The following is a 21,518-nucleotide window of genomic DNA, read 5'->3' as shown; positions in this document are numbered from 1 at the left end:
GGGACAGCACCCAGGACCAGAGTTTAGGCCCCACGACCGGACCTCCCCCTGCAAAAAAGCTATTATATCCTAAAATTAGAAAACACAGTATTTAAAATATGCATGTGAAAATGCTAATATCTAAATTCTTGAAATATATTTATGTGATTTATTGTGTCTGCTGGTTCTACTATCAGAAACATTACTTATCTGTTGTCTTTTTTTCTTTTTTTTTTTGTCGGTCGTGGGGCTTGAACTCTGGGCCTGGAAGCTGTCCCTCAGCTCTTTAGCTCAAGGCTAGTGCTCTACCACTTGAGCCAGAGCACCACATCTGGTTTTCTGGTGGTTCATTGGAGATATGTCTGCCCAGGCTGGCTTTGAACCATGATCCTCAGATCTCAGCCTCCTGAGTAGCTAGGATTACAGGTGTGAGACCCCAGCCCCCAGCTTGTCATTGATTTTTGTTTGGAACATTGTATGCCGAAGTTACTTAAAGGAATAATGTGAGGCAATTTTGGATTCTTTTTTCTCGTTTTTTTTTTTTTCTTTTTTATCGTGTCAAACCTCCTGATCTCCTGGTCCTCTATGAGTTTAGGACTATCTTACACTGTGGTAAAAGTTAGGCCAAATTGTATAGTCTTGGCTTTTAATCCAAAACATTTTTTAAATGAGGTTTAGAGAAGTGAAGTTTATGTAAGATAGATTTTATTGCTTTCTTCTTCTATAACCTCTTGTGCAACTTAGAGCTAAAATTCTTTGTCTTACCTTAGTTATCTCATCTATTAAGAAAGTGTATAGCTTTGTAAACCCTTAAATAGTAAGTTCTGCTGTTGTCCTGTGTTTCTTGGTGGTTGGTGGGGTTGTTCTCATATCTGTTGCTTTTGTTTTAACTTGCATTTGGGGAGCAAATTGACTTCTCATTTCCCCCTACTGGTTATAAAATTCTTTTGAACGTGGTGCCCATGATTTTACCATACCACTATATTTTATGTAATACCTTGATGCAGTAGCTGCTCAATGGATGTTAAATGGAAAACTCAATGATTCAATTGATTTTAGAAATAGGTATATATAAATATATATACCTATATATATATATTACCTTTGTTAAATCAAGCTAAGTATTGCCACAGAGAAAAAAAACGAGTGTCTCTTTTATTATAGTTCCCAGAGTTTTAATCTAATGTCTGCTGCTGTGTTTGCCTCTCTGATATATTGGCTAGTTGTCTTCAAAGAGAACAACAGGCCAAAGTTAGAATTCATAAATAGTGATCCAATCTGTATTACAGCTTAAAAATAAAGCTTTAAAGCCATTGATCCAGATGAGAAATGATGGGATGCAATAAGGGTTTATTTAGGGCATAAAATTTAAAAGGCATGTTCATCAATAATTCATCAACTCTCTTTAAAAGCACCTTACTATAACCATTCCTATTCTGTACCTTTTATCAATTAGTTGACATTACTAAAAACAGATTTTGACAACAGACTGGCGAAAGGGATCTATTTATAAAGGTATGCCCTTACAAAAATGGAATTAAAATCATTCTTAAGACAAAATAGTACAAAAGCAAGCATAATAATTTAGGATATTAAATAATTACTCTAAAGAGAGGAGTTAAAGTGAAATCACTAACAGTTTATTTCAAAGTATACATTGGGAAATTATTTTGCCACATCTTACATTGAACTATGAAATACAGTTAACATCTTAATTATTTTAAGCATTATTTGCCTCAGGAGGTTAGTCTGTTCCCTGAGGGTCAGATCACTGCTGAATTTAACCCATTTGTTCACTTCTGAAGAAGCTTCTTGAAAGTAGAGAATGTCCTTTGCCCAAAATTATTGGTAGGAGAATCAATGTCATTTACGAATCTTCTTTGAGTTGGATTGCCATTGCCAGTAGTTTATAATCTAGAAATGAAGAATGAAAAAATAGATAATTGTTTTTGTTACTATTACTTATAGCATGATAAACATCTAAGACCTGATTATTTATATAACATTGTGGTCATATTTATGTACTTCCTGAAATTGAAGTTAAGTTTGGGATAGCTTAAATCATTCTGAGTCTAATAACCTCAGGACTTCAGAATATTTTCACAATGCATACTTATTGACTAGCTCTATATTTTGCTCAAACAACCAAGTGAAGAGTAACACATTCTTCCAATTGTCTAAAAGTCTTATTTGCTCACCTTTAAAGATATAAAGAAATTGAAATCATCAAGATGGGTTTTTATCGTACATATAATAAGACTGAACTTGCATCTTTCCTGCATTATGATGTCATTTAGAGTAAACAAATCAAAGTATCAAATTTTGATTAATTCTTCTACATTTATATATTGATTCATAACTTTTCAACATCCAAATATTAGCACCAAATATTACTATAGCAAAGGAAAAGCAATAGCTTACCATGAAAAGACAGGAATTTCTCTTTTCTCATACAATTCTCTAATCCTTGAGAGGCAGTCCTGATGTAGTACAATATTACAAGTGTTGGGGACATAGATTCTATCTCATTCCTGAAACTTATGATGTCACTTCAAGGGCCTATTATTTCGAGGGCACAGCTGTTGAGTGATCATTCCAGTGGGCAAGTTGTAGAAATGACAGCAAGAAATGCTGTGCCAATCACCTTGCAAACATTGCATCGGTCCGACTTAGACCTATCACTTTTCCTTTCCTGAAGCAAGACTGCAGATCATATTATTGTGCTAGTGCTAAAGTGGAAAAAATATCTCAAAATATTGGAGAATAACAAAGGATCCACATTCTTATAGAAGAACATGAAATACTGCACTGACTTTCTGGGTAAACCAAAGTGAAAATAGATGCTTCAATAGCTTCATTTTGTTTTTGCCAATCCTAGGCTTGAACTCAGGGCCTGGGTACTCACTGTCCCTGAACTTCTTTTGCTCAAGGCTAGTACTTTACCACTTGAGCCACAGCGTCACTTCCAGCCTTTTCTGTACTGAGGAATTGAACCCAGGGTTTCATGCATGCTAGGCAAGCACTCTATCACTGAGTCTGTTTCCTTCATTTTTAAAAAGGACATGGCTATACCTTATGAAACGCTGGCCCTGAGCAACTCAAATTCATGGTGAGTTTTAGGGAAAGAAGAGTTTCATTACGGACATTATTTCTAGAACAGGTGCAGTGATTTTATAAGAATCTTATTGTTGTTTTTGGTGAAAAGACAAAAGCAAAGAATTATTCTACATCTCAATGAAAGCTGTTTTATGTTTCTCTAAGGAAAAATGATTTAAAGAAAATATCTATAGGAATTCTGGCGTAGGCCCAAAGATAGAGTTTAGTCTGCACAGAGGTAGGTGAACTATATACTGTATGAATGGTTATCTGAAGTTATAACTACTGCTGAAAGATGTTTGATAAGTTCAGGAAATTAAGAAATAGATTTTTTTGACAGTCTTTAAGTCTCATTTCCTGCTTAGAGAACAAGAATGCTTCACTCTTCCTCCCCCCCCCGCCGCCATTTCTCTTAAAAAATACATTTTCTAATTTTCTGTCATAAGCTAGTGTGTTTCAACTCAACTGTACTCTCTTAAGAGTGAGTTTTCAAAGTGAAAGTTCTGTCGCTTTAAAAAAGACAAAATGTAAGGTAGAGGCTGAGAACCATTTGCTAAATAGTTTAAATTAAATAGCTCATAAAAGTAAATGATTTCCCAGTATATAAGCAGAAGGTCTAGAACTCAATTTATAGCCCTGGCTGGTCTTGATCTCATAATCCTCCAGTCTATACCAACCACGTGCTGAACTTACAGGCAAGCCCTCTGGTGCCTGGTTTATTTTCTTATGGTTGTGGTGTGTGTTTTCACATTCAATTATAGGTGATAAGCATAAACTTAGTTGCAAAATAATTTAACTAATAATTCCATTAAATATGTTATTATTATATTTTAGATAAATTATACAGCTTTAAACTATTTGTCTTTTCAAAGAGTTTCAAATTGATTATGTTATTAACACTTTTAGGTATTTTTATATAAATAATCAAAAATACTTAAAAATAGATAACAGAAAAACCACAGTTTCTTATGGTGGTATTACAATTTTATGATATATAAAGACATTAAATGTACAATAATATGATATTATAATGTATTATAGTATTATTGATTAATCTTAGATTGGTCCTAAGATGGTAAGAAACCATTTTTTTAATATGGCAACAGTTTCATAAGAAGACAAAAAAATTGAGTGATTGAACACTATTTAACAATGTGAGGCATGGATAATATGCAAATTATATTATACCTTAAGTTAATTCTTTCAACGTATAAAACAATGTTTGGATTTTATATGTAATTTTTTTCAAGAATTAATTATGCCTTTTAGGTATATTTATTGGTTGACATCAAGATTGTTCTTATCTCCATATAGGAAGAGCCCTTTGTGATGGTATCTGAAAATGTCTTGGGTAAGCCGAAGAAATACCAAGGTTTCTCCATTGACGTTTTGGATGCCTTATCAAACTACCTGGGTTTTAACTATGAAATTTATGTTGCTCCGGACCACAAGTATGGAAGCCCTCAAGAGGATGGGACATGGAATGGACTCGTAGGAGAGCTAGTTTTTAAGGTAAAGATTCATTTATTCATTTTATACCTAAATGAATGCTATTTTCATATTTTTAAAAACCTGATATAAAACAGTGTGTTGTAATGTTGAATGCAAACAAAAATATTACCCAGTATCACTTAGTGAAGTTTGTGGAATAGAGTTCTCTTTTAGCTACATCCACAGCAGGATTTGATGTTGTTCATTTTCTTGATATTGGCCATTCTAGCTAGAATGAGGTGGAATTTCAGTGTGGTTTTGATTTACATTTTCTTTATGGTCAGAAATGTTGAAGAAAGCAGGATGGAGGGTCCTTAAAAGACTAAACATAGAGCTACCCTATGACTCAGCAATTCCATTCCTGGCCATTTATCCAATAGAGCACAAACAAGGCCCACACTAAAGCTACTGGTACAACCATGTTCATTGCATCATTGTTTACCATAGTCAAGATATGGAATCAACATATGGATCAAGAAAACATGGTTTATATACACAATGAAAATCTACTCATGCATCAGAAGGAATAATATTGTACCATTTGTAAGTAAATTGAAAGACTTGGAAAAAAATACATTAGGTGAAGTAAGCCAGACCAAGAGAAACACAAGTTGCATGGTTTCCCTCATTGTGGCAGCTAGAATGTGCCCGTACATCTATAAGTAACCACACTGGGTGGGATGCAAGTGATTACAAATGAATTAACTGATGTATAATAGACTCTGTGGAGAGCTCAAATAGTATAATTATTTTTAATATGCATTTGTATTGTAAATATACTGTCCAGAGGGGTTACAGTTACATGAGTGATGTAATGAGTCCATTGCCTATCAAGTATTGTAAATAACTAAGTCAAAGCCCAATAAAATAGGTAGCAGGAAATGGGTACTTGTAAGAGGAGAGGGTAGAGCCAAGGGAAGAAAGATAGAAGAAAGAAGGGGGGGCGGTCAGAATGCACACAGTAATTCATTGCATATACCACAGAATGGAGAAAAATAAGGGAAGGGGTGGGTGGAACGGGGATGAAAATGAAGGGGTGACACAATCAAGATTAGACATAAACTTCTTTGTTAAATGTCAAAAAATTCAATATACAACCTAGAAACTAAGAAAAGTGAAGGAAGGGGTGGGTGGGGAGGGGTGGATGAGAATGTGGAAAGGAATGACATTGGTCAAAATGCGCTGGATTCATAAGCGGCTCTGCTGCGTGGCAACTCCTCTGTACAACTATTTAACAATAATAAATATACTTAAAATATTTTCTATAGCATAAAAGCATTTTGAAGGTCTCAGTTTGGTCAAACTTATGCTGTTAACATTTTATCAGTATATATGGTGAAATCATAATCTATAAGCAAAATGTATACCATTAATTTCTTTTTAAATGCCACATTGTCACTAGGTACCAGTGGCTCACACCTGTAATCCTAGCTTCTCAGGATGCTGAGATCTGAGGATCATCGTTCAGGCCCTGGGTTTAGGTCACAGGATTAGCACACACACACACACACACACACACACACACACACACAGAGCCATACTGGTGAATAAACATGATCACTTAACAAGTAGTTATCTAATTCTGGGATATAGGCAAGGTATATTTATAATTACTTAGCTATACTTACTTAAATTTGTCTTCACCAAGTTCACAAAAATATGGGTAAATGTCTCTGTCTGCTGACAGTGATGGCTACAGATATTATGTAAGTCTGTGGGTGGAGGGTAAAGATTGGAATAGATACAGAGGAAAATGAGAGTGACTGCTATATCAGGATGGATAAAAAAGTGCTGAGCAATCAAGGTATTGCTTATGTAAGATTGACGCTTTTCATTGCTGCTATTCTGCCCTATGCTGTGACTACTGAGATCGGAAAGGCCAGGTGAGGAACCAGAGCATATTAAAACATTCATATCAAGGTTGATGAATTTGTCGACAATTACGTAAGAGTAAAGAAAACCTCACATCAGGAAAGCACGACCGTAATCAGGGAGGGAGACTTGAATAAAATTTTGGAAAAATTAATGGAAATATCAAGATGAACTTGAAAAAAACAAGTGCTGTATGCAGAAAAACATGAATGAGCTAGTGGATCAAAAGAAATATTGTATGGCTGTCAGTTTTCTAAGCAGGATGTTAGAGATATAAAGGAGTTTAAAAATGAGTAGGCTATTTTTAAATGCTATTTATGTATGTATGAAATTCTCTGGTGAAACCTTTTTGACCAATTAATGTACATTTTAAAAAATGAAGGAGAGGAATGTAAAACAGGTCATGTCTGGAGTGTGGATACCACCGGGAGAGAGGAACGAGGATGCAGAGGGTGGAAGGAGGGCAAACGTGCTGTGTGCGTGAGTGGAATGGAACCATGAAACTTGTTGGGACTGTTTTGGGGAGTGAAGGAACAGAGCCAAGGGATAGTGATTGAGAAGTGAGTCTGATCATTATATGCGTATACAGATGTCGAAATGAGTCCCCTCTGTAGAGCTAACTAACTTCAAGAGAAAATGTAGAAATGAATGAAAACAAATACAATAACCCCAAAAGGTGAGGTGAATGGGTGGAGCCCAGGATATTGAAGGCAGTAAAAAATCTGCTTGAGGCCTACAGCATCATTACAGCTTAATATCTGGATTCACCAGATCTATGCATTTGCCAATAGTCATAGAAATAGTGAACAGACTATCCATTCATAATAATGCTTCAAGATGTGCTCATCAATCATAACAAATGTGTTACCCTAATGCAACTCGCTAATGATACAAGAAACTATTTACACTCTCTGCTGCGTTTTTCCATCAACCTAAAACTGAACTCTTGAATGCCTAAGGTAACAGGCAAAATTCTAGGCCTGTGGACAATAAGCAGGGTGGTAAAAGTGGATTCCTATACCGTGGAAGTTCAAAACAAAAGAAATGTGTGCCCTAGACAGTCTCACATTGTCAGGGCTTCCCATGCTTTCTGTGGTCAGCTCAACCGACACGCCATGTCACCCTGAGCATGGCTGATGGATGCCACTATAGGAGGCCAGACGCTGGGCTGAGTTCACCTCAGTGTCCTGGTAGCTAAGGTCAACACAGCCTTCCTGGTTTTCCCTTAATTTCTAGGTATTGATCTTTTATTTAAGTCCTAGCCTGGCCATTCCAAACAGTTTCCATGCTTTTCAAGTCTCAAGTAAAGTTCACAAAACTGAACTGCCTGAGAGATGTCTCATTTCCTCAGGCTTTGGTCTTGCTCTCCCTGTCTCTCCATTTGGATTCAGCCCCGCTCCTTTCTTGGCAATAAGGGAACTTTCAGCAGCTCCAGGCTTAGATTTCAGTCTCTCCTCTATCCCAATATAAACACCAGTTCTCTTTTACCAACAGTTCTAAATCAGAGCCTCAAATTGAATACACATTGGCTCTGACTGAAATCCTTGCATCCAAGAAGAGGGGTTGCTCCCACGGTTAGGCCTGCAGCGCTGGGGGTAGGAATGGCTCCATGAAAATCTTCCAGAGTAAACCAGTGAGAGTGTTCCCCAAGGGGAAATAATTATCATGGTAATGGAGTGGAACATTGAATAGTATAAAAAAGCATATTAAATATGATCAGTTAGTCCCAATCATTTGATTAGTAACTACAATTCTAAAATATATGTATTATATATATATGCATAGGTGTGTATTTCATATCATCATTTGCTTAGCAACTAACATGCTAGAATATATGTTATCATATTTATCCATATATTTGTGTATGCATGCATGTTATAATAAATTGATTGATAACCAAAAAACCTAGAATATAATATTATATTACACATGCAATGATGTTATACATACAGTGTGTGTTTGTGTGTGTATATATATATATATATATATATATGTTCATTGAATTAGTTTCTAATCTATGTTTCATTTAAAAAATAGCACATCACTAAAATTAGAGCCACATATGTCAGATACCTGCATAAATTGGCAATGCTGAAAATTATTTGAGTACCACAAAGAAATTTTTTTAAAAAATTAAAAAAACAGAGTTTAAAACCAAACAAAAATTAGTGGCATCTACGTAAAGTCCACTCTTGCTGACACAGTCTTTTGTGTTTTGCATTGATCAACTCCTCATACTCAGGTAGGTGCTACTATTACCCCAATGGTGCAGACAATGAAACAGTCAGGGGGTAAGTAGGCTTCCATGGCCACTGAACTAAATTGTAAGCCATTCACATGTCATACCCAGGCAGTATGGCTTAGAATCCAGGTGATTTCTAAACCCTTCACTAGTTATAGAGAGAAACAGAGTGATGAGATGATTTTCTTCTGCAACTAATTTTCATAATCTAAGCTACAGGACAGTAAAGACAGTGATACAGGGGCTGGGAAAGTGGCTCAGTGGTAGAGCGCTTGCCTTGCATGCATGAGGCCCTGAGTTCGATTCCTCAGCACCACATACGCAAAAAAGAAAAAAAGCCGGAAGTGGCGCTGTGGCTCAAGTGGTAGAACGCTAGCCTTGAGCTGAAGAGCTGAGGGACAGTGCCCAGGCCCAGAGTTCAGGCCCCACGACCGGACCCAAAAAAAAAAAAAAAAAGACAGTGATACACAGAATGAGTTCAGCTTAGGTGTTTTTAAAACCTGAACCATTGAAAAGGTTGGATTCTGGTTTGGACAGAAGTTGAAAACTAAAATTACATGGAGAAATGCCAGGAATGTTACCAAATAAATCTACGTTTTAAAACTTCCCCCAAATTGAACTTATTTTGTAAAAGACCTGTCCCTTCTAAAAAATAAAAAAATAAAACTTTTGCATTATCTATCATTTCTTCATGATCTATCTGGATCACTTGCAGCTGCTGTCTATCTAGACAGACTTTATTTTTCTTTGTAAATTTTCAACCCCAGCAAAATTGTCACTTTTTTTCCCATAGTGCTTTTGAAGTACTGCTATCTCTTGGTAGTCCTGTCTTCTGAGCACACTTATTCCACATCTTTTCAAAAAACCCTCTTGAAATGAGAGAGTGGGTGGTGTGTGGGGGATTATTTTTTTGCATAGCACCTTGTTTAGAAGCAGAAAATTGTTTACTTTGGAAGCCAAGTGCACTTCAGAACACCCTCTATCCACTCATCCCATGCATTCTGAATGCATAATCTGGGCATTGTGCCTAGCATTATCGATAGAAAGAAATGGAAGATATTATTCCTGCCTTTAAAAAAATCTCAGAGTGTTTATGGGAGACAAATATATAAAGCAAAGATTAAAACACAGTGTGATGAAGGCCACAAGGAGTCTAACCTACTAGGTGTTAGGACAACTCAGGGTCAGAGTAGCATCGCCTACCTGAAGGGTAGACAAGACTCCACAGATGAGGAGACATCTGAGCTGGTTTTGAGGATGAGCATGACTGGGAGAGGCAACAATAGAAAGAAGTATAAAGAGCTTGTATCAGAAAAAAGGAGCTTTTATTATGTAGTCATTGAAAATTATAAAAAGGTTTTTACAGAAGGGGGAAACATGATTTTTCATTTAAAATGGTAGCTGAGGTTGAGCTAGATATGTTGGTGTGCTCCTATAATTCCAGCTATGTGGGTGGCACATGACTCTATCTGAAACAAATGAAAACAACAAGAGGGCCCAAGGCATGGCTCAAGTAATGGAACACTTGCCTAGCAAACATAAAATAGAGAGGGCGAGGGCGGGGCCAGGATGGGGCCAGGGCGGGGCCAGGGCGGGGCCGGGGCGGGGCCAGGCGGGGCCAGGGCAAGGCCAGGCAACTAACTTGGGTCTAAAGAGACTGAAGTCAGAAAGAAAAAAGACAAATGGCTTTTCAATCACCAGAAAAGGAAAACGGGAATGTGTAAAGTAAACCAAGCAGCAATAGAAGGTTAACATAAATAATACATTTGAGAAAACAACCAATATGCTAAGATAAAATCAACAGGTTAGTAGTAACTCAGAGAAAGTAAAGGAAGCAATCAAATAGAGTCAGGTCTGTGGTTCCTTTAGCCGAGTGTATGATCATCCTGGCCCCTGCCTAAGAAACACCTGAAGACTCCTTCTGATGAAATGTTCCAATGACCATACAAATGGGTGTCCTGTTCCTATGGCAAGGGTGCTTACTCAGCAGGATAAAGTAACCTCTAATGGCACATGCACAATACTGCACTTGGCTTAAGTGAATGTCACTTAAATTTTACTTAAGTGAAAGTTCCAGAGGGACTTCTAATTAAGGTTTCATGTGATTAATATCATAACAGAATACGTTGTGGGAATGGACATGTGCAATTGGAAAACTGTTTTAAACCACCACCTGCCACTCAAAACTGTCCATCACAAAGGACCCTATGGAGTCCAAACTAGCCTTGAATTGTCCCAGATATCATTTCGTGGAGTTGCAGCTCTCTTGTTCAGCCCATTGCCATATTACTTGTGTGTGTTTTGCTCAATTCTTTGTGTATCAGTATAGGCCAGGCAGGAGGCACAAAAGATAGATGTTGTCATCGGAAAATATTCGCATGTCTGAATATTAAGTATTCACAATTAATCCACTGGATATGTGTATAGGATGGAGCTGAAAATGATGTAGATCATACAAACTTGGTGTATACAAGGAGAAATGGCCTGAAATATTGCTTGAGGTTAGAGAAAGATTTTTAACACTGATGAAGGAAAAGAGTAAAGAAAGCTCTCAAAAGGGGAATAAATTATGCAGATGTCAACGTTCAGTGAATGGTTGTAGGGCAATTTTCTAAATTTGCAGGTGATATTTAATTGGCAAGCATGGCAAACTGTAAGGAGCACTTCAATCAGATAAAGGACTTGAGTCATTAAGCACTTGGTCTAATAGATGGCAAGCACAAATAAGTGGTGAATAAGTAAGTCTTAGAGCAAAGCTAAAGAACAGATAGTGAATATTTGCCAAAGAGAATGGTGCTGCCCAGGAGTGGTTCTTGGATTTGAAGGAGAACTAATAGGAAAGGAGAGGCAAAATTTCAGGAAAATATATGTAGAATTAAAAAGCCTTGGTAGGCTATCGGTGATAAATTAATGGACTACTGCATCAGTCAAAGCCATGGTGATATAAAAACTGGGATTATGATGAGAAAAATCTCATAACTGGAGGATATATAAATCCTGAAATCTACTGATGGGTATTGAAATGCCATCTATTACCTAGATCTTCATCCATCTCAAGCCATGGTTTAGGAGAAATTTAATGAATAAAATAACTTCCAAATACGAAAAAGGAGTGCATATTTGTGAGCCTATCCTACACAAAATTTAAAGGACAGTCCAACCAGGGAATTTTGTTTGATTCCATAGGCAATAAGAGTCAGGTTTTATGATTGGAGTGCCTAGTCACTTTTCTTTAGAATGCAAACTTTTAATTAAATAAAAATCTAGAGTAGGCTGAAAATTATAAACACAGAAAAATAGGTCCCATGTGCAAGAAGTTCAGAGTATATTTTAGGTTAGAAATAGAGTTGATTTAATAAAAGAAGAACCCCATCTTTCCTTATGTCTTTGTAATGTTGAGTACTTTACAAATAAAAAGGTTGATTTAATATTGAAGAGGAATGGAAACATCCTTGAGTACAACATACAAACCACATGGAAAACCTTTCATTATTCCCTCCCTTCTAGCAAACCCCCCAATAGAAAAACAAAACACCCTTCAAGGGCCTTTTGAAAACATACTTAATATTCAGAATGAATATTTGGAAGCAAAACCATGCCTTGAAAACAATTATCTTTTTTTTCCCTTGGCTGTCATTTGGATCCTTCCAACTTCTATTGTTTAATGTCATGACGGTTCTAAGTTTCCTCTTCAAAATTTGTGACAATGTTCTAATGACAGACTTTAAGATAAGTAAAGATTTCTCTGACTGCATAAGATGATGCTAAGCGAAATGAACCCCAAGGTAGGGACACAAGTGGTTATTTTTTCTTGCTTGCTATTGTTTCTAAGGTACCATGTGATTTTTTTGTTGTTGTTTTGTATGTCCCTCCCCCATGGTATAACCCCTGTTTTCACTGTATTTGATGTTGGTATAATTTGGGGAGGGGAAGTGAAAAAAACAAAATGTTTAAATAGGGATACAGGTGGACCCATTGCGACAATGAGATGTACAAGACGCTATGTTGAAAAATGAACTTTACAACTTAGGCGGGAGTGGGGAGGGGGGGGAGGAATGCCCGTGCATGTGGGGAATGTAGTTAAGGAGATGGGAAGGGATGGGAAGGGAAAAACAAAGGAGGAGGCAACAATGCTTGATAAGAAATGTACTCATTACCTTGCTCATGTAACTGTAACCCCTCTGTACAGTATTTTCACAATAAAAAAACTTATTAAAAAAAGATTTCTGACTAAAAGAAACAAAAGCCAAAAAAAAGCCAAAAAATCCACATTTATAATCTCATTCTAGAATGATTAAAACTTTCACTACAAGTTACAATAAAAACCCACTCAGTCTTCTCCTTATCTTTGATTTGAAATGTGCATTTGTAGGCGGGCATTTCAGAAACAGATTGCTTCTGTATGCTCTACCCATCAGCCTTCAGATGACCTCTCTTGTAAACCAGGAAAAGTCTCTGCAGGACTGCAAAACTATTTTGGATGATTTGTTTCCTCAAAATACAGTATTATTTCTTGGGAATTCCAGGAACGGTATTCATTTTAAGAAGGATACAGAATAATGCCTGCAATATAAATAACCGAGATCTGTCTTCTCATTTGGCTTTCAGTATGTAGTTGTTGAGACCTAAGACATATCTGAAATTGTGAGGAACACATAAAAAGAGCAAACATATAGGAACATAGATCTATTTTTCAAGAGGTAGATAGCTAGATAAGGAAAGTGGAACAAAAGTAAGGAGAGGAGACTCAGTGAAGGAACCCTTTCAAATCATCAAAGAAACTATGAATTCCTCTAGAAAATAATTCTGAGGTAGTGAGCTAATTATTGATGGGGGGAGGGGAGAGTAGTTTTATCTATATCACATTGATTCTGCAGATAACCTGGAATCTTGGCTCTGATGCTTCTCCAGAGCTTAAGGAGGAAAATCTATCTTTTGTTTGTTATCTGTAGGATAAGAAATGGAGACAGTCAAAGATGTTAACTCCTAGGGTGTTTGTGAAGATAAATTGAATTGATAATTAAAAAGTGCTTGGTGCAGAGTAAGCAGTATAACAGGTAGCTAATAGCTCTAGTGGTAACATATTTGTATATCCCCTTAGAACAACTTTACCCTGTGCCAGGCTGTAACCATGTTCATGTTATTCTTACAAGGGTCTTACAAATAATTTTATTTAAAAGTAAATATGTGCTGGGATTATTAAGCCTCATCTGGAGGTCAGAATATTAATTACTTTAACAGCATTTTCATTTGTTCTGCTGAGAGATTATTCAATTCCTGCAGTACATTTGAAAATTAATGGACAGTATGTTGGTTTTTAATTGAATCTGAAATAACCTATAACAGGGATATATTAAAACATGTCTACTTTTCTTGCAAAGAAGTAACATAAAATATTGACCTTGAGAAAATTAATGTTTTGTGATTTGTTTGACATTTTGATCTTTTTTTTCCTTTTTCCTATTATGTAGTGGTTGGTTTCTTCTATGAATAATTTTCATATCATACTTCCTTGGAAAGATATATTGGAATGAAAGTCAAAACTTAAATATAGTTCTCTTCACATATTAAGAAGTATAGAATGATAATATAGGAAGGTCATAATAATTCTTGACACTAAAATCTGAACTTTAGAAGGATTATTTTTGTGCTACTGGGGGTTTAACTCTGGGCCTTGACCTTGCTAAGCAGATGCTGTAGCTTGAGCCATGCTCTCTAACACTGAGCCTCTCGCTAATGCTGAGCCACACCCACCAACGTTTAATGATGGTACAGAGCAACAGCCCCCAACACAGAGCCACGCCCCAGCCCTAGAAGTTTTCTTTTTAAAAATTTTCTAAATGTCCCCGGTTCCACTCCATTCACTGTTCACAGGGCAACCGGAAGTGCTGAGATATTCATAATTGTGTATCTGTAATTGACAGGTACTAATATTTATTTGCATCTCTTGCTTCCTTCCTTTCTTCCTTCCTCACTTCCTTCACATTTTTCCTTTCTTCTCTCATTTTCTCCTTTCTTTAGCCTTTCATCAATAATTACTCTTATCCAAGAAAACATGGAATCTTACCACTGTAACTCTGGTTGAAGACCACGAAATATCAAATAATAGTTATTAAAAACCTGCCAAGAAATTTAGTTCTCATGAAGAACAGCGTTAAGCGTGTTGGGAATAATCTATCTGAATATGTGCAGATCATATTCAATATTTTAATCTTTTCCCTCTGATCAAGGCAAATCCATCAGAGAACTTTAATTGATAGTTCAACAGGTCCGGGTTGCTTCACAGAAAGAAAGATTACAATGGCTGCAGCAGAGATTGGGGGGAAAAGAAAGGTAGAATTTGAATAGATACATAAGGAACTGGAGTGCAGGAATAAAATGATGAGAGCTGAAAATAAAACAACTGAGAGAAATCGTAAGTAAAATCAACAACCACAGATTATTCATAAAGCTGGTGAGTTTCATGAAAGAAAGGGTGTCCATTGAAGGAGACATTGGAAGACAAGTAGAATTGAATTTCAGGAGAATGGTCTTGCCCAACTCAAATCTGAGGTACATTTGAAATATTTATGGAAATGTCCATCAGATAGTTGAATAAATCAGCACAGACTCCGAATTCCAAAGGAAAAGCACAAACACCATCAGATACCACTAAGAAGCCAAATCAGATAAGCACTTACCGGACTCCCTGGGATGCAGTAGTGAAAAAGATGCTGAAGTACTGTTTCCATGAGTGATATAAGCATAAAAAAGTCTTCTGAGGAAGTGGTGCTGTGGCTCAAGTGGTAGAGCGCTCGCCTTGAGCTGAAGAGCTGAGGGACAGCGCCCAGCCCCAGAGTTCAAGCCCCACAACTGACAAAACAACAAAAACAAAAACAAAAGTCTTCTGAATCATCATTGGCCAATATATTTCATGTAAGGTAAGGATACTTTGCAAGAAAAAGAAATATTCCAAAGACTAGAAAGGTGAAAACAGGAAAATGAAAAGGAATGTCAGAGTGACTGGAATGTGTGAAAATCAAGACTGACCTTTAGATGAAATGGACACTAAAAAGAGAAAAAAAAGACATTTGCTAAAGTCAGACTGGGGTCATACAGAATAGAAGTGGGAAAGACTTTTTCCTTCTTTGCTCTTATTTTAGTGAGAAAGAACTAAAGAGTCTTTGAATCCAGCAAACAGTATGGTGTCACATACATGAGGCAAGAAAAAGTATCTGAAAATTTGAAATGGAAAAAGACTGATAAGTTCACTGAGTGGAGTTGACCTTCAGTGAGAAAGAAGCACCTCTTTTATAAAAATGGTTTAAAAAAAGGTTGAGTATTAGCCATAAATTGGGAAGTAGTGTGAGTTTTAATCTTTATATATTCTATGTTCATAAAACAACAGTAAAGGTAATTTCCCAAAGGCTGGAGTGGCTAGGGGAAAGATGAAAGGTTATATGAAAGCAAAGATTTGAAAGTACACAAGTAAGTTGATCAAAGAGAAAAATAAGAAAGATTGAAATCATTAATTATTGGTAACCATTTCTGATTACATTTAGAGATATGTAGGAAGTCTTAGGACCAGCTTTCTGAATCAGTGGTTGCTGGGGTTTTTTTTCCTGCTCCATTGTGGATCTCTAATGTAGATGCTGATAATGGCGTACTCATCGGTCACACGCATCTGCTAAAATTCAGACAGAAAACTGTATATGTTTGTGTATGCATCATATGTCTGGCCTGTGTGCATTGGATGTTTGTGTGTAGACCTCTGCAGTTTGAAATGTTCAATATATGATTCTGATATGCCCTCTACAGGGAAGATGATAAATATCGTTGAGAACAAAACCACCATGTGTTGAAAGTGAACCAGAATTTAAGAATTTCTATGTAGATATGTGGCAAGTTATTGTTTTATTTATTGATATTTTAACTGCATACAACAATGCTTGATAAGAAATGTACTCATTACCTTGCCCATGTAATTGTAACCCCTCTGTACGGTATTTTCACAATAAAAAAAAAAAACAGCAAAAAAAAAGACACACAAAATAACCTGTTCCTCTTCTTTAAATAAATAAATCCTTAGATACTCTTATTTCAGTATACAAATTCATTCTTGGCTGCTGGAAGTATCCATTATTAAAAAAATCAGTTGGGTAACTGTTCCAAAGTATAATCACTTAAATGTGAAACAATTATTTGTTAACAAAATATTTATGAACATCCCACATGTATTAACTCAACACAGTGTCAGCAACTTTCTCTGTAGGTAGAATTTTCTGGCTTGGGCTGAGTTAAGTGCTTTGGGTCACTAGTGCCTCAATTAGGAAATTACTGATCTTTGGCATTTTACTGTCAGGAGAACAGTATATGTAGCTTTTAAGTCTTTAATTGAGTCTCAGAGAGTTATTTATTCACCATTAAGATCAAGATAAATGGGTCATCTCACACAATAGCGATAATAAACAGTTACATTCATTTCCCAAATAGATAAAAGGAAGCCTAGAAAAGATAGAAGTAGAGAGCTGAGAATCCAAGTTATATCTGAAGAGGACCAATATCTGCTTATGAAATATATGAGCTTAAAAAACAATAGACATTATTTATTTACAAGTCCATTTTCATTTAACATTATGTTTAATACACTTCAGTTAATAATTCTAATCTTACAGTTCATATGATAATATGAACTTTTCTGGGGCTTGAACTCTGGGCCTGGGCGCTGTCCCTCAGCTCTTCAGCTCAAGGCTAGCGCTCTACCACTTGAGCCACAGAGCCACTTCAGTTTTCTGGTGGTTTATTGGAGATAAGAGTCTCAGGGACTTTCCTGCCCGGGGTTGGTTTGAACCCAGATCCTCAAATCTCAGCCTCCTGAGTAGCTAAGATTACAGGCATGAGCCACTGGCACCCGGCTTAAACTACAATTTTTTTGTCTAATTTTGTTTTTGTCTTTTAAGAAAAGACATTACCAGTTACCCTAACTTCCTCCATTGATTCTTTCAGAAAGTGAGTGGTATTTTGGAAAAATGACCAATCAGGAGGTCAAGCTCACAAAAGTACTAACTTTTCTTTTTTTTTCCTTTCCTTTTCTTTTCCTTTTTTTTTTTTTTTTTTTGTTGTTGTTGTCATGGGGCTTGAACTCAGCCTGGGCTTTGTCCCTGAGCTCTTTTTGCTCAAGGTTAATGCTCTGTAACAGCTCCACTTCTGGTTTGGGAGTGATTCATTGGCAATTTAAGAGTCTCATGGACTTTTCTGCCTGGACTGGCTTCAAATGGTGGTCCTCAGATCTCAGCCTCCTGAGCAGCTAGGGTTACAGGTGTGAGCCACCAGCGCCCGGGTAAAAGTACAAACTTTGAAGCAAAAAAAAAAAAGAAAAAAAGCTGTTTCAGTACTGTCCTCTGCATTGTTGTTGTTGTTAGTGTTAGTGTTAGTGTGTTTTATTTGTGCCAGTACAATGTCTTGATCTCATCATTTACTTGCTCACAGCTGTTACTCTACCATTTGAGCCACACCTCTGAGCCACCATTTGCTGGTTGGTTGGACATGAAGTCTCTTGGACTTTTCTGTCCTGGCTGACTTCAAACTGTGATTCTCAGACCTCAGCCTCCTGCTTCAGTAGGATAAGAAGAGTGAGCCACAAGTACCCAGCTTAACCTCTGTATTAATTAACAGAAAAAAAAAGTAAACCAAATTCCCCAAGTTTTTATTTCTTCACCATTGAGATGGTAAGAAAAGCCACACAATTCATAGCTCATTTTAAGGATTAAGTGAAAATATATATAGATGTTTAGCCTTGGATAGTAATAAATAGACAAGACCCTTGTACATGTGTGGACACACACACACTTGTTCAACTTTTGCTAAAATATTTCTGAAGAACATTTCTACTAAAAAAAAAGTAGATTTAACTGGGTTTGATATTCCACTGTGCATATTAAATTCCTGGCTTTGTTTCTTTATATTGGTATCCAAAAGCTATGAAATAAATGTCTATGCCATTTCATAAGACTATAAAAAAGAAGTAAAAATAACTAGAAGATGTTCAGCATTTCCTAGAGTTTGTATTTGTGTGGCAGGGCTTCCCACAGCTTTACTCACAGCCACATATCATATTTCAAGTCAGATGCATCTTTCAGATACTTAACTATATATATATATATATATATATATATCCAATATAGTTAAATTCTATATATCATAGAATTTAAATGTGCAGTCATTTATTCTGTTTTACTGCAATTCTCTGATGCATCTTAAATAAGTAAAATAGCGTGCACCAGAGTTGTGAGTACTGTCTCCTCAAACCTAAAGAGGCATGTGTTTAGAAGAACTACAACTCCATGACTTAGCCACCATGTTGATCATCAGTGGTTCATTGAATACTTCTGAAGTTCACACAGCATATGACATGACTGACTAGCCTGAAAGCTGTAACCAACCCATTAAGTTTAGGGCTCAATAGTATAGTTTTATGCAGAAAAATTTAAAGTAAGGGTAGCAATGTCATGTTAGAAATTTAAAATACACTCCTCCCCCCATGATTTACAAGTACAGAACATGTTGAATATCTTGGAAATACTTTCTTACAATTTCTTGCATAAGTTTTTTCTTTGCTTCTGTGTTAATGATGACTTTGATTTTTAAAAAAAGATGTAAGGTGGGGGGGTGGAAACAATTCTTCCACATATTATTTTTGTCTGAAATATTCTGCACTGGCATTTCCAGGCACTGATAATATGAACAAGGTAATTTGTTTGACTCTTGGGGAGAGATTTACAGTAAAAAAAAAATGTTAAAATTCACACAGCTCTTCTGTAAGAAGTCTGCAGGGTTTTCAGTGTATATAAAAAGGCTTACGATGTTCCCTCAGGCACCTATATTTTTTTCCCTCAAGGCAAGCTGAGGTGCCACGAAGCCAACTGTGTTTTTTTTACACTATTAATGTATTCATTTTTCTTTCCATTTTTCAGAGAGCTGACATAGGGATTTCTGCCTTAACCATCACCCCAGATCGAGAGAATGTGGTGGACTTTACAACACGCTACATGGACTATTCAGTGGGCGTCCTCCTTCGAAGGGCTGAAAAGACGGTGGATATGTTTGCCTGCCTTGCACCGTTTGACCTGTCTCTATGGGCCTGCATTGCTGGCACCGTCCTTCTAGTGGGTCTTCTGGTCTACCTCTTGAACTGGCTTAATCCACCACGATTACAAATGGGATCAATGACGTCCACTACACTCTACAACTCCATGTGGTTTGTGTATGGATCCTTTGTACAGCAAGGTAAGTCTTCAACCCCTCCCAAACGTACTTGTTCTACTATAAAAAGGAATGTGACGTTTTAAATGCAGTGTTGTCAGCTAATTCTGACAATTCTGTTTCTGGCATCTATAAGAGTTCTAAAGGTTCCTCACAGCGCTGCTCAGGGGTGAGCATTGCCTTACTCTCTCTAGTGGATCTCAAACACAGCAAGATTCCAACAATAATGGCTCATTATCTTTTGATGTAAGTTCAGTTTCATCAACAAAGGCAAAAGTGAATGTCAGAGGTAAGATTCACAAGATTCCTCAAGATCAGATTTTTTTCCTCCCCAAACTCTGACTTTCTGAGAAATAGCTTGGCTTTGATACAAACCACTTACTACTAGATAAAGTACTGTTAAATTATTTATATCAGGGATGCTGGGATTTGTGCTTTGTTCAATGGTGTTATTTCCTCTATTGCACGTAGTCATTAGTAGTGAAAAGACATTCGCTAATTTAAGACTGTGGTACACAAAAAAAATAAAATAAATAAAATTAAATTAAAAAAAAGACTGTGGTAAGAAATATTATGTTTTATCTTTCACGTCAATACGTAATTTACTAGTGATTTCGCTTAGATTCTATTATATTCAGAAGAATATATTTGTTTTGTGCGCCATACCTTTAAACTTCCCAGATTATCTTTGGTTCTCACGACTTCAAAATAGAATAACCTGTATTTTTCAGCTTGTTTGAAACTATGTCCTGCACAGAGAAGGAAATGAGGGGATTGGTTGTCTTGGAATTTCAGTACATACATTGCACAGAAACAAGTGTTTCATTAGAAACGTGATGCTTTTGCCTTAATGTTTACTCCTCTCACTGTGGGACCCTCCTTTCCACTTCATTCTTTTTGTTCTCATTTAACTAAGCTCAGGTGCATGCTGACTCTTTGTCTCCACTTTTTCACTTCTATCCCTTAAACTTTTGTAAGCATTAGAGTCTTGGGTTTATTTCTACATGACAAATAATGATGGAGGTCCCCTGTAGCTATAGAACTTTTAGTCCATTCTCTAAGTTCTTAATATAAATTAATTGCTATAGTAGAATATCTTTCAGCTTTTACATGATATTAATTCATTAATAATTTAATATATACTAGTAATTTAAGTTGAGACTTACTGGACATTGAATATTTCATGCAAAGCACGAGACACTGCCATCCCTGGGCCACAAGTCTCCTGAGAAGCAAACATGCCATCCATGAGTTATAATTATGAGCATAAGGCTCTTCTTAGGAATTCATGCAAGCTCTTAGAGATTGTATAGGTAGGCTAGGCATAATGGTTCTTAACCTTAATCCTACCTACTCAGGAAGCTGAAATTGGAAGGATCACAATTTAAGGCCAACCTAGGCCAAAAACTCCTAAGATCCCATCTCAATGAATGAAAACCCTGAGTTTAATGATAGGGGTCTATCATCCTTATTCTACATAATAGGAGGGGCAGGATCCAAGTCAGCCCTGAAAAAAATGAGAAACTATTTGAAAAATAATAAAAACCCAAAATATTGGATGTGTGGCTCAGATGGTAGAGAACTTGCCTAGGAAGCA

At 36.5% G+C, this 21,518-nt stretch overlaps 1 protein-coding gene across 3 annotated transcripts in view; it reads left to right on the top strand.

The window, feature by feature from the left end:
• Positions 1 to 21,518, top strand: part of Grid2 (glutamate ionotropic receptor delta type subunit 2) — a 1,058,508-nt gene that overhangs the window by 779,081 nt on the left and 257,909 nt on the right. For all 3 annotated transcript variants that reach the window (XM_042701886.1, XM_042701887.1, XM_042701885.1), the window contains 2 exons: positions 4,390 to 4,587; positions 19,633 to 19,945. In XM_042701886.1, the coding sequence (XP_042557820.1) occupies positions 4,390 to 4,587; positions 19,633 to 19,945 (511 nt within the window). The remainder of the gene's footprint in view (positions 1 to 4,389; positions 4,588 to 19,632; positions 19,946 to 21,518) is intronic.

This window comes from Dipodomys spectabilis, unplaced genomic scaffold (genome assembly GCF_019054845.1).
Source record: "Dipodomys spectabilis isolate Male_0828 unplaced genomic scaffold, ASM1905484v1 ptg000297l, whole genome shotgun sequence".
Classification (NCBI taxonomy): Eukaryota; Metazoa; Chordata; class Mammalia; order Rodentia; family Heteromyidae; genus Dipodomys; species Dipodomys spectabilis.
Note: the sequence above shows the minus strand (reverse complement) of the source record. Positions and strands in the feature narration are given on the sequence as shown.